Source organism: Pelophylax lessonae (genome assembly GCF_965119305.1).
Source record: "Pelophylax lessonae genome assembly, chromosome: 3".
NCBI classification, from domain to species: Eukaryota; Metazoa; Chordata; class Amphibia; order Anura; family Ranidae; genus Pelophylax; species Pelophylax lessonae.
The window spans coordinates 344,492,733-344,506,060 of record NC_138770.1 but is presented as its reverse complement, the minus strand read 5'-3'; the positions used below and the strand labels follow the sequence as shown (position 1 = coordinate 344,506,060).

At 47.3% G+C, this 13,328-nt stretch overlaps 1 protein-coding gene across 2 annotated transcripts in view; it reads right to left on the bottom strand.

The window, feature by feature from the left end:
* SMAP1 (small ArfGAP 1) overlaps positions 1 to 13,328 on the bottom strand; it is a 592,387-nt gene that overhangs the window by 460,512 nt on the left and 118,547 nt on the right. For both annotated transcript variants that reach the window (XM_082249786.1, XM_082249787.1), the window contains exon 2: positions 6,400 to 6,533. In XM_082249786.1, the coding sequence (XP_082105912.1) occupies positions 6,400 to 6,533 (134 nt within the window). The remainder of the gene's footprint in view (positions 1 to 6,399; positions 6,534 to 13,328) is intronic.

The window sequence follows — 13,328 nt, the reverse complement described above, 5'->3', positions numbered from 1 at the left end:
TCAAAAGATGAAAGAGGAAATCCCCCTGATATAGGGATGCCACTACTATGGGACTCCATGCGGAATATATGTACTAACAAAAAACAGGGGGGGGGGGGGGGGTCACCCTCCAAGCCCTCCATAGAAGACATAACAGGACATAGTCCCCATAAAAAGTGGGCCGCCCACTGACGTGGACGCGCAGGCAGGGTACCCTCTCTAAAAATTGGATTTTTGTAAGAACTTACCGTAAAATCATTTTCTCTATGTCCTCTGACAGACGCAGCTCTCAATGCTTCTTCACTAATGGGTTATGCGCCATCTACAGGAGTAGACTAGGCAGTGAAAAGTTTTCACTCGACACGCCTATAGGGGCTGTCCCTTACAACATAACCCCAGACACACTGTGCTCTCAAATCAGTTTCGTAGCAAGCAGTGAAAGAAGATACAATCAACCCCAAAATAGATGGGCGGGGGCTGCGTCTGTCAGAGGACTCAGAGAAAAAGGTTTTACGGTAAGTTCTTACAAAAATCCAATTTTATCTTATGTCCTCTGACAGACGCAGCTCTAAATGCTTCTAAATGCTAATGAGACGTTCCAAAGTAGTGTAGGCATGAGGGGTGGGAAGAACGCAGCCAAAACCGGTAATGTATACCCGAGGCTAAAAACAAAGCCAACTGGGCAACAAAAGAGCTCAACTCAAAACAGGAGCTCATGCCCAAGACAAAAATACACCGAAAGAGAAGAAAACCAAGCCTCTCTTTCAAAACAGCAGCCTGCAAAACTTTTGCGGCCAAAAGGAAGCATCCGAGGATGCCAACAAATCAATCTGGTAGAATATCGTAAACGAGTGTACAGACGACCAAGTCGCCGCTTTATACACCTGAGCAACAGAAGCCTGATAGCAAAAGGCCCAAGAGGCACTCAGCGCTCAAGTAGAATGCTCTCACACAGGAAAAGGAGGAACCTGACCCTTCAATGAATAGGCCTGAACAATGGTCCGTCCGATCCATTACGATATGGCCACAGCAGACACACTCGAACACTAACGGGATCCCACAGGAAGGACAAACAAAATCAGATGTCCGAAAAGACTCCGTGGCAGACAGGTAGACCCTGATCGCCTGAACAACAGCCAGCGAATGCAAGGCAAATTCATTGGGATGCATGGGCGTAGCACAGAGCGGTAAAAAAAAAAAAAAAAATAATAATAAATCTATCTATCTATCTATCTATCTATCCACATATACACACACACACATATATACACATACATATACACACATGCACCAAGTACGGTGATAAACCGACCCGGAAGTAGCCTTCCTAGCCCTTAACAAGGTAGGAAGCACAGAGACAGAGAGACCTCTGTCTCTCAACGCCTGGCCTTCAACAGCCAAGCCATTAAAGCCAGCGACCATAAAGTATGATGGGAATCGGCCCCTGAGACAGCAGATCCACTCTCAGGAGGTAGCTGCCAGGGAGGCTCAATGACCATCTTTACCAGGTCTGTGTACCAAGACCTGCGAGGCCAGTCTGGGGCCACCAGGAAAAAAACTGCCCCTGTTCCACCGCCAACCTGCGGAAAAGGCAGAAAGCATCAGACAGTGGTTCCAAGGCACTACCAGCGCGAACAGATCCACCTCCAGAGTCCCCCATCAGGCACACAGAAGGCGAAAACTTCCGGATGCTGGGACAATGCCCCCTGATCCAGAACCTGATGGCGCAGGTATTCTGCCTGCAAAGGGGTAACAGCGCTGAAAGCGCTTGGGCACCGTCAGCACATGCTTGATGCGCCGCCATTGCTCATTCATAATATCGTGAAAATCCTCGGGACAAGGAAAAACCTGAACTGACCTCTGGGCTTTGCGGGAGCAAAAAAACTACCTGCTTTTTGACTGTGTGGGCTCATCATCTAGTTGCAATGTTTCCCTTACTGAACGAATCAGTGCTTCCACCAGAGCGCGTTCCCGCGATGCAGCCGAGGAGGACTCATCCTCCTCACCATCTGACTGGGAGGACAGGGATCCCTCAGGAATAGGATTGTCTGTGGCAACCACAGCAGGCTGTGAATCAGAAGACTGAGAAAGCATCGGCCGTTTTTGGGTAGTTACTTGTGTCATTACAAGATCCACCTTTGACGCCAGAGTTTCTAAGGCTGCAGACAGACAGGAGGGATGGCGATCCGGATGGCCCGGACACACAAATAAAATCAGAGGGTATATTTTTACCTTGGGACTCCATTTGCAAGAAAAGTAAAAAATTAGTACACTGGCCCTTTAAAATCGCGATCACGGTCCGCACCGCTATACCGCGCTAAATCCGGAGTCCCCCTTTAAGATTATATGTGCCCCGGCAGGAGCAAGGTGTGCCCGAGGAATGGCCAAAGGACTAAACACCCCTCACTGTAACAGCACCCTGAGAAGCAGCCAATCTGCAGTCAGTCTTCAGCAAGAGAAACTTCTGGGAGGAAGTGACAAAAAAAAAAAAAAAATCACTAGAGGCCGAACCCACCTGTGTAGTCTCAGGCTACACCAAAATGGTGCCAATAGAAAGCATAGAAAGCAAAGGGAAAATGGCCGCCGCCCATACACAGCTCGGCCTATGCCCACACACAAAATGGCGGCCTAAAACGTTGCCCAGTGCTCAGAAAACCCAGGAATGAGGAATGAGGCCACCACGGGAATCCCCCTAAAAGGACCCCCCAGAAACAGGTAACATCCTGAATACCCCCCCCCCCCCCCCCCCCCAGGTGTCAGATCCCGCTATAGCGGTCCCAGTGGGAGCGGGGAGGGGCAGGACCTGTCCTAATAGGCCAGGGGGGGGATCTTTCAGAAAAACGCAGCCCTGTTATCCCCAGGAGTGGGCCCACATCACCCCCCAGAGGTCTGTCTCAGGGACACAGGGGAAGTTGACACTCACTATACCATGGACCGGGGAGCTCCACTCCGAAACAGCTCGCCTCCCACCCCGAGTGGGGGTGCTGCTATCCAAAAGGGGTATGCTGCGACTCAGGGCGTTCCAGGTCGATGCGTCCCGGCGAAGCATCCACTCGCAGGCTCGTCCCCATCCACCGGGGCTCTGTCGTGGCGAGGCCTGGGCGGACCACAAACTGCTCACGCTCATTGGCCAGGCTGGGAGACCATAAGGATCTAGATTATCCAGTGCAAAACCCCAGCCCAGCTGTTGCTTGTAATTCACCAGGAGGATCCCCCGACACTAGCTAGCAATAGTGAGTAAAGAGTAAAAAACAAACAAACATTCTCAAAAGAAAATAAAAACGGAGACTGAAGTCCCAGCAGGGAACTTAGGTCCTACTCCTAAACTAGGCAGCAAGAAACTGATTTAAGAGCAGTGTGTCTGGGGTTATGTTGTAAGGGACAGCCCCTATAGGGGTGTGAAATAAAAACTTTTCCACTGCCTAGCCTACTCCTGTAGATGGCGCATAACCCATTAGTGAAGAAGCATTGAGAGCTGCGTCTGTCAGAGGACGTAAGAGAAACAAGGCAGGTGCCCCACACAATAATGGCGGCAAGACTATCATTAAAAATGAAGCACCCCCACAGTGCCACCCAGACCGAGGGAGGTGCCAAGCTGACCTTATGGCCCAGCAGGCCGCAAGCTGTGGCCTAAATTTTAGTGGGGGCCCAGCCCCAATTGCATGGATCCCTAGCCCTCCAGATGCCCAAAGGAAGAGTGGGGGCTTCAGCTACACACACTGGGGCCTGCCCCCCAACAGTAGCATTCCGACTCAGCCACATGACTTAGTAGGCAGTAGGTCGTAACCTGCAGCCTAAATTTTTGAGGGCGCCCGGCCTCCAGACCCAGCAGAGCCAAACACTCAGGGGCAGCGGAGAAGGCAGTGACTTCAGCCATACTCACAGGGGCCGCCTCACATAAGTTCCATCGAGTAGGCCGCAAAGCCGCGGCCTTAATTTTTGCCCGGATCCGGCCACGTGAGGGGTGTACCCACAGATGGTAAAAACATCAGCTCCCCCAGCCCAACAAGCGCCACAGGGAGGCCCAGAGGACATCCCTGCCCTAGTCACCAACCCCCAGGATGGCAGGGAACCCTGCTCAAACCCACGTTGCGCACCAGGGAAACACGGTCAACAACAACTCCAACCAGCCCACCTTAAGTGCATGTGACAAAGGCAGCTCATGACCTCACCGGGGGGTGGGGGGTCTAAAGACCCACCAGGGACAGGGTGGGCACTGCTCCAGACAAGACACTGCTCCATTGTAATGAGGTTGCTGTCGGCCAGAAGAAAACGTTGTGACTCAGGCCGAAGCCAGTTCGTATACATACTTGCAAGACATTTAACTCACAGGCCAGCCCCTGTCCAGAGGGGCTTTGTCGCGGCAGACCTAGCGCGGAGCTGCGATTTGCACGCGCACGCTGGCCGGACTGGGGAGACCCTAAGGATCTATATTACCCAGTTCATCACCCAGTCGGGCACTTGATTGCAGTTCTCGCAGGAACAAAATAATAAAGGGGAAAAAAATCCCATTTAAAATAAAAAAATAAAATTGCCAGGACCATAGATCCCAGCAATGAACTACATCTTACTCCTCACTAGGCAGAAAAAAAAAAAAAACGTAGTGCCTATAGCTGAGTGTAAGTGTATACCCCCCTGGGACTTCCCATAGGCGTAGTCAAGCTTTTTCCTGCTTCGTGTCCTACTCCTGTAGAGGGCAGTGTGACTCAATGGTTAAGAAGTATCAGGAGCTGTGTCTGTCAATGAACGAAAGAGAAAGTATGTAAGCTTCCATTGCTGTTCGCCTTATTTGAAAATGCTTGTTTTCTAGCTGTCATGTAGACTTATTAGCTTTAACCCTCCAAACAATATCTCTGGGAAAAGTACGCATATCCAGCATTCTGCCTACTACATGTGCTCAGTAGTTGTTCAGAGTCACGGACTCAGGCTGGATATATTTCTTTCATCACAGGTTTCTTTAGTTAAAGAACCAGGGAAATTCATCAGGAGGTACAAGATATAAAAACACATTAAAATAACGGCTAGAAGTTTTTTTGTTTTTTTTTAATGATCTGGATATTATAAAATACATTCCTTTAAATTATATTTTCTTCCAAACAATAAAAAAAAAAAAGCATTCTGAAGTTTACTAGTGAGCGGAATCTTTTTTTTACCTCAACATTTCCTCTGTCAAAATACCATAGTTGGGCAGTAGTGTCACAAGTCAAAAGCAATATTCTTGTGATGTGGCTGCAGCTCTGCTTACCACTAAGGATAATCTGACAAACCATAAAATCATGGCAGTATCACACAGTGTCAGGTAGAGAAGACTGTGCCACAGTCAGAAATTTCAGCCACTGTAAATCTATTTTTGATAGGCAAGTATTAAAATGGATGCAGCAAAATAATCTAGCAATTCATGTACACTTTCAATTTAGCACTATGAACTGGACAGCCAGCTAACAAACTCATCCCTATCTTTTAAAGAGGTAATTGTAAAAATCTGATGAAATTAATTCTCTGATTAATCTTTTTCCTAGTCTGTAAAAGTATCAAAGCTATTAGATCAGCATGGCAGGCAGGCATCCAACATTTCGAGGGGTTAAAGTAGAACTATAGGCAAACATTTTTTTTTTTACATTTTGGATAAAGTAAGGGAGGGTTTTTTCCATCATCTGTGTCCCACTGCGGAGATTTCCCTTCACTTCCTGTTCCATAGCCAAACAGGAAGGGAAGACGAAAAACCTGCAAATTAAGGGAATTCCTTGGGGACATCCAGTTCACCAGAACTAGTGTCCCCATTGGAAGATTTTCCCTCTATTACTTTTCTGGGGACAACCCAAAATTCGGGATTTTCTGTTACTTTCAATGGTAATGGTAGTGGTAAACAGTACAAATAAAAAAAAAAAAGGGGAAACTCCTTAATGAGGACACAGACTGCAATAAAAACTGAAAGGTATCCTAATACCTCTCCACGCTATTCAAAACAAAAAAAAAAAAAAATATATATTAAAATAAGGATTTAAAAAAAAAAAAAAAAAAAAAAACTGTACGGTATACATTTAAATACATTTCAAAACAAAGTGTTATTAGGGCCCTTTTCACACTTGTACAACTTGTCTTTCGGCTTGGGACTGCAAAGTCGCATTACAAGTCGTACAACATGATTTCCAATAAGTACCATTTATATCTGTCCCTGCTCCACTTTGGTCCGACATTGATGCGACTTGAAGTCCATAGACCTCAAGATTACACAGGCATTATTCAAGTCGTGTGACTTTCAGGTCATACAAGCTGTTCTACTTGGCAATACATTGCTGCTGTTATACATTAAATGTAACAATCTGAAAAGCACTCTTCAAAGAAATATTAAACAATTGAAATTGCCAAGTATGATCCAAACATAGAGCCTCAAAATATCCAGCAATACTGCACTTATACCTGAATCTGTTCTGGGGTCCATTGATCCAGGTTCACAGATTTAACTCTTGATATGTGAACACCAAGGTTTCGATGGATTCCAGCACATCTGATGCAAATAAATACTCCTAAATTCCATGAAGCCCATCTTGGACCTGCAAAATAGTCAACAAAAATACAGGTAAGTAATATTCTGCAAATAATAACATTAATAATTAAAATAACAAAAAAGTGGTAAGTAAGTAAACTAGTGCCTTTCTAGAATTATTATGCATTTGGTAACCTCTGCATGGACCCATATACTGTATAATGCTGTAGGTGTTGAGGCTAGCAGGTACGGAGTACCCAAAGACACACACTCTAGTAGAACATAAGTGGCAGTTGAGAACCGCTAATTTATAGAAATGTCTCCAATCTAATCTACAGCTAAAGCAGTGTAAGAGAGAAATAAATAAACAGAAAATGATCGTCAATGTTGAGTGCAGGCAACATTCAGGGCAGTGCAACCCAGCACAAAAAGTGGATGCTAACAGGTGGTGTGGACCAAAGCATTAGGCTCAATAAAGTATTGTGTTCCAGAAGTCAAAAGCACATTTGATAGCCTATAACATAAGGCACAAAAAGCACCCTCCTTTAAGGCACTTGTGAACATGGCTTTAGAACATATTCGCAAACCTGTTCTAATAAAGGCAACTGACCATACCTGAAACAAGACAAATTTTTAAAATGTTTTAAAAAAGGTTAAAGAAACACAGAGGAGTTTAAACCCATTGGAACCATTTACTCTATGAAATGAGAAATAATAAAACCAATTAAGATGTCCAATTAAGATAACTACTTTGTCCTAGATATTTCTATGAAGTCCAGCTACATACTAAAAACAGCAAAACACTTTTTTGAATTGCAAAAGCTTATGAAGGGTTCTATTCATTCATAAATGGAATAACATGCATTTAAAAAAAAAAAAAAATGGTAAATTGAAGGTAGAAAAAAAAAAAAGCAATAAGATACAGGATTTAAATTCACAAAATGATTTTTAGCAGTATGGAGCCATGGATTTCTAAAGCGATCGCTCAAGCTATGAATTATTATGGGCCAACAGACTGAATAGCGTTCTCCCGCACTGACAAAAGGAAAACTCACTTGCAGTGAAGCGACTAGTTTAAAAAAGGTAAGCGGTCAATAAATATTTGATTAACTGGGATAACTATGTTAAAGCAGACTCTACAATGTCCTACAACTGAAAAATCATGAATCCAGCACACTATAGAAGGCCTGAAACGGCTTTTTTTTTGGTAAGAAAACATCAATTCCGTCAATTTCTTATAGAGCTACAGCACATGTGTTAAACACAAGGCCCGCGGGCTGAATCGGGCCATCTAGGCCAATTAACGTGGCCCTCGTACAGCTCCTGCACCCTCTTTCTCCACCTTCACCTTGCCTCAGCAGTTGGCAGCAAAGAGGAGGATACTTCTCCGGCCAGATTTTGTGCTTCTCCATACAGCCACGAAGAGGCTCGTCTCTGCCCCCCCCCCCCCCCCCCGTTTCAGAAGTCGCAGCAGAGGAACTTTATTGGAGACAGCTCAGTCAGGACACTATAGCAGAACCATGTTATGCAGTCTCCAATAAAGTTTCTTCTGGATGATACCAACAGTGTGCGATCCTCCTTTATAGACTTGCATCATCTACTACAGGAGTAGGAGTGGGTTCTGTGTCAGTCTGCACCTGTCCTTCACAGCTTTGAGTGCAGGAGTGAATATTTATTATGATAAAGAGTATAGATACATTTATATAGTCTTACAGATACAACTGGCCCTTTGAGGGCAACCAGAATGCTGATGTGGCCCGCAATGAAATTGAGATTGACATCCCTAAGCTACAGTATGTGAGCAAAAGGTTAAACTCATTTCACCTCCCTCGGATTTATAGTCTTTACATACACTTTTTAAGTGCAAAATTTCGAACCTTCAGAAGTCAGAAGCTGGAGATAGTAGTAGAACAATTTTTATGTTTATCACTTTTCAAAACCTGTTCACATATATTAACCACTTGCTGACCAGCCCCCGCAGTAATACAGTGGCAGGTTCCCACGAATCGGCATACCTGTATGGCGGTTCACAGGAGCAATCCCGTGGGCGCGCGCCCACCGCCTCCCCAGCGGGGAACCCGCGATCGCTCCCCATGAGAGAACAGCGATCTGCTGTTGTAAACACAGGAGACTGTTGTTCTCTCTGCTATCAACACAATTTAGGAACATGGGTCTCTGTGTTGATATTACAAGCCCATCCCCCTCCACAGTTATAAACTCCAGTTATAAAACACCCTCTAGGCTCACACCTAACCATTTGATCCCCCCTGGGTTAACCCCTTCCCTGCAGGTGTCATTATTACAGTAACAGTGCATATTTTTAGCACCGATTACTGTAGTAATGTCACTGGTCCCCTAAAAGTGTCAAAAATGGCAGTTATGGGTCCGATCTGTCCATCACAATGTTGCAGTCACGCTAAAAATCGCAGATCACCGCCACTACTAGTAAAAAATAAATAAAAAATAAAAATAACCTAAATCTTTCCCCTCCTTTGTAGACGCGATAACTTTTGCGCAAACCAATCAAAATACGCCTATTGGGATTGTTTTTACCAAAAATATGTAGCAGAATACAAATTGGCCTAAAATGATGAAGCAATAAGATTTTAAAAATTTTTTTGGGGGAATGTTATATAGCAGAATGTGAAAAAATATAATTTTTGTAAGAGCTTACCGTAAAATTATTTTCTCTGAGTCCTCCGACAGTCGCTGCCCGATGGTATTAGCCTTCACTAATGGCGCACTCTGCAGGAGCAGGCTAGGCAGATAGATCATTATCAGGTTAATACAAAAAAAACTTTTGTACCTCAGCACGCCACTAGGGGGCCATGCATCAGCCATTACCAGAACCCAATCTGATATTACCTCAGTTTGTAGCAAGCAGTACCGGAAGGTAACAACCCCCAGATCTAAAAACCAGAGGGGCGGCGACTGTCAGAGGACTCAGAGAAAATAATTTTACGGTAAGTTCTTACAAAAATTCTATTTTCTCTTACGTCCTCTTGACAGTCACCACCCGATGGTATTAGCCTCCACTAATGGGACGTCCCAAGAAAGTGCAGGTATGAGGGGTGGGAAAGCAACGCAACCAATTTAGAACTGGAACAAACCCAGAAAAGAACACCCCATAAGAAGGGACAAAAATAATGTCACCTTAAACAACTGCCGCACTCAAACTCATGCGGCCAAAGGAAGCATCCGAAGATGCCAAAACAGCAAGTTTGGAAAACTTTCGAAAATGTGCACGGACGACCAGGTCGCCACCTTGCACACCTGAGCCACAGATGCCTGATGGCGAAAAGCCCAAGAGGCACTAAAGGCTCGAGTAGAATGGGCCTTTACCGGGAAAGGAGAAACCTGACCCGTGATGGGAAAGGCCTGAACAATCGTCTGTCTGATTCACACAGAAATGGTCGCCACGGAGGCGGCCGATCCCTTCAGAGGTCCCTCAGGAAGAACAAATAGAAAATCAGACTGCTGAATAAACTCTGTGGCGGACAGGTAGACCTTGACCACCCGGACCACATCCAGAGAATGCAAGGCAAACTCCTTAGGATGCTTGGATCGTGCACACAACAACATTTTCTTCATTGAGGTGGAATGAAAAAAAACCACCGTGGAAGGAAAAGACAGTCGGTCGCAGAACTACCTTATCTCTATGAAGTACCAGATAAGGAGAACGGCAGGAGAAGGCTGCCAAGGCAGACACTCTGTGAGCCGACGTGATAGCCACCAGAAAAGCAACTTTCTGTGACAACACATACAGAGAAATCTCTCTGATGTTCTCAAAGGTAGGTTTGTTGTAACACTGACAAAACCAATTTAGGTCCCAGGGAAGCAAGAGAGCTCTCCTCAGGGGAGACAAATGCCGCACCTCTTGAATGAAGGTGCGGACCGAAGAAAGTGACGCCAAAAGTCGTTGGAAAAAAAAAAGAAAAAAAAAAAAAAGGACGGCCAAGGCCGACAACTGACCCTTGACTGTAGTCCGCACCAAATGCTGATCCACGCCCTTCTGCAGGAAGGCCAAGACCTTCGCCACCGAGAAGGAACGAGGGTGAAAACCATGCACGTCGCACAAAATCTATATTCGCTTTCCAGGTGCTGAGAGAAAACTTCCTAGAAGTGGCTTTGCGAACCTTTTAACAAGGTAAGGATGATCGCCTGAGGAAGACCTCTATCCCTCAGGACCTGGCCTTCAACAGCCATGCCGATAAAGCCAGAAACTGTAAAACCGAATGGAAGACCGGTCCTCGAGATAGAAGATAGTCTCGCAGCGGAAGCCACCAGAGGCCAGAGGATTGCGAGTCCTGGGCACGAACTTTACCACCTCTTTGTGGAGACGAGACGCAAACAAATCCACGCCCGGGTTCCCCCACCGGGTGCACAGGAGGTTAGCCACTTCCGGATGTAGGGACCATTCCCCTAGGTCCAAAGACTGGCGACTCATAGTCCGCCTGGCAACGTTCCACACCCGGAATGAGAACGGCTGAGAGCACAGGTACATGCGATTCGGCCCAGGATAGAATCTTGGCCACTTCCTTGGCCGCCCAGGCACTCCTCGTGCCCCCTCGGTGATTGATATAACCCACAGCCGTGGCATTGTCTGTCTGTACCCCCCGGACACCCCTGAAGCTGAGATGACCACCGGAACAGACAGACAAAGCTTGAACGCTCGGAGCTCCAAGACGTGGTTCGTAGCGAAGTCTCCCCCGCTGACCACGTCCCCTGGGCGCAAAGTGTGCCCAAAACTCCTCCCCAGCCCGACAGGCTGGCATCCGTGTTGACAATCGTCCACAATAGAGGTCGGAAGGACTGACCCTGTGTCAAGGACTGTGGCCGGAGCCACCACAGGAGATCTGACCGCACCGGATGACTCAAGGAAATAATCCTTTCCAAGGACTGAGGTGTTCTGTCCCACCTGTCCAGGATCTCCGATTGCAGAGACCTGGTGTGAAATTGAGTAAACGGAACTGCTTCGAAGGCCGAGACCATCATGCGGGAACCCACATGCAGGTGTGCAAAGAGCAGAGATAGTCGTTCCTGAGAGCTCTGATCTCCTCCCGCAGAGTCACGAGTGTGCCCTCCAGAAGGAAGACCCGAGATTAAGCAGAGTCCAGGACCATCCCTAGGTACTGGAGACGAGTAGAGAGAGTCAGTGCTGACTTGTGAAAAATGACAGTCCACCCGAACTCCTGAAGTGTCTGAACCGTCACGGTCAGATCCTTCACCAAGGTCACACATGAGTTTGACCTTAACAAGAGGTCATCCAGATAACTGAGGACCGCAATGCCCCATAAACGCAGTAAAGCTAGAACTGGAGCCAACACCTTGGTGAAAAACCCTGGGAGCCGAAGGGAGATCGAAAGGCAACGCCACAAACTGATAATGCTCCCCAGCCACGGCGAAGGGGAGATATCTCTGATGATCCTCGATGTGGAGATACGCATCCTGTAAGTCGATTGATGCCAGGAAGTCCCCAGGCCTCAACGAGGCCATCACCGATCGGATGGATTCCATCCTGAACTTCCCGCACAAAGCGGTTCAGGGACTATAAGTCCAGAATCGGACGCACCATGCCCTCTTTCCTGGGCACCGTGAACAGGTTGGAGTAAAAACTGCAAAACCTTTCCCGGAAAGGAACGGGTACAATGACTCCTTGGGCAAGCAAATCGTGCACAGCCCCCATGAAATCTCTGAGACGATCAGGGGACAGCTGGAGAATGGACGGGAAGAACCTGTCTGCGGGGCGAGATCGAAACTCGATCTTGTACCCTGAACGAATCAGTTTGTGAACTCATCTGTCCTAAATGCCGGACAACCAGGGTTCCTGAAAGGAAAGCAGACATCCCCCCACCCCGACAATGGGAGGGCTTCCCTTCAGGGAGAGGTGGACTGGGCCGCTGAACCAGACTGACCGGCTTTTGGCTTACCCGACCACGGCTTCTCGTGGCCACTGGGAAGTCGGAAGGGATTACCTTTCTCCTGCGTCCTAAAGGCACGAAAGCAATTATGTTGAGTCTTGAAGGAGGGCCCCATCTGCGTGCGGGGGCTTACCCTTGGTGACCTGGGGCAGCCGAGTACTCTTACCTCCCGTGAGTACCCTTAATCAACTCATCTAGAGTTGACCCAAAAAGACGACCCCCCCCCTCATAGGGGACCTCAGACACCGTCTTTTTGGACACGTGATCAACCGACCAGCGCTTTAACCAGGTAATGCGGTGGATCGCAATCCCCACCGCCGACAACCGGGCGACCAACAGAGCCACGTCCAAGGCCACATCGTACAGGAACATCACAGTGTGGATGAGCTGATCCTGCTGCAAAGCCCCTTGCACCATGTCGTGAGCGCCTGAGAGGCCATCACTGATGCAAAACACAGGTTTCAACAGGGAACCCGCCACCAGATAAAAGTGGCGGGCAAGTGCTTCCACACGCCTATCAGCCGGATCCCTGAATACTGGGAAATACTCTACTGGCAGCAAGGTGGACTTATTCAGCCTAGACACAGTGTGATCCCCTGCTTGGGGACAGCGTTCGTCTACCGCCGCCAAAAAACGGATAGCGGATGGAAAAACGCTTGGGCATAACCATGTGCTAAATGCGACGCCACTGTCCATTCACAATCTCGTGAAAGTCCCCTGGGCAGGAAAAAAGCCTGACCCGACTGCTGGGGTCTGCAGAGCCCGAACAAAATGGACTGCTTACTTGACTGAGCTGGCTCATTTTTTTCCTCTCTGTGCCTTTCCTTTCTTTCTCGCTCGTTCTCTTCCCTGTCATCCTCATTCCACCTGTAAAATCACTGATACCTTGCTAACAACCCACCCCCTGCCATCCTCCTCTTCATCACACCTGGTAACCCACT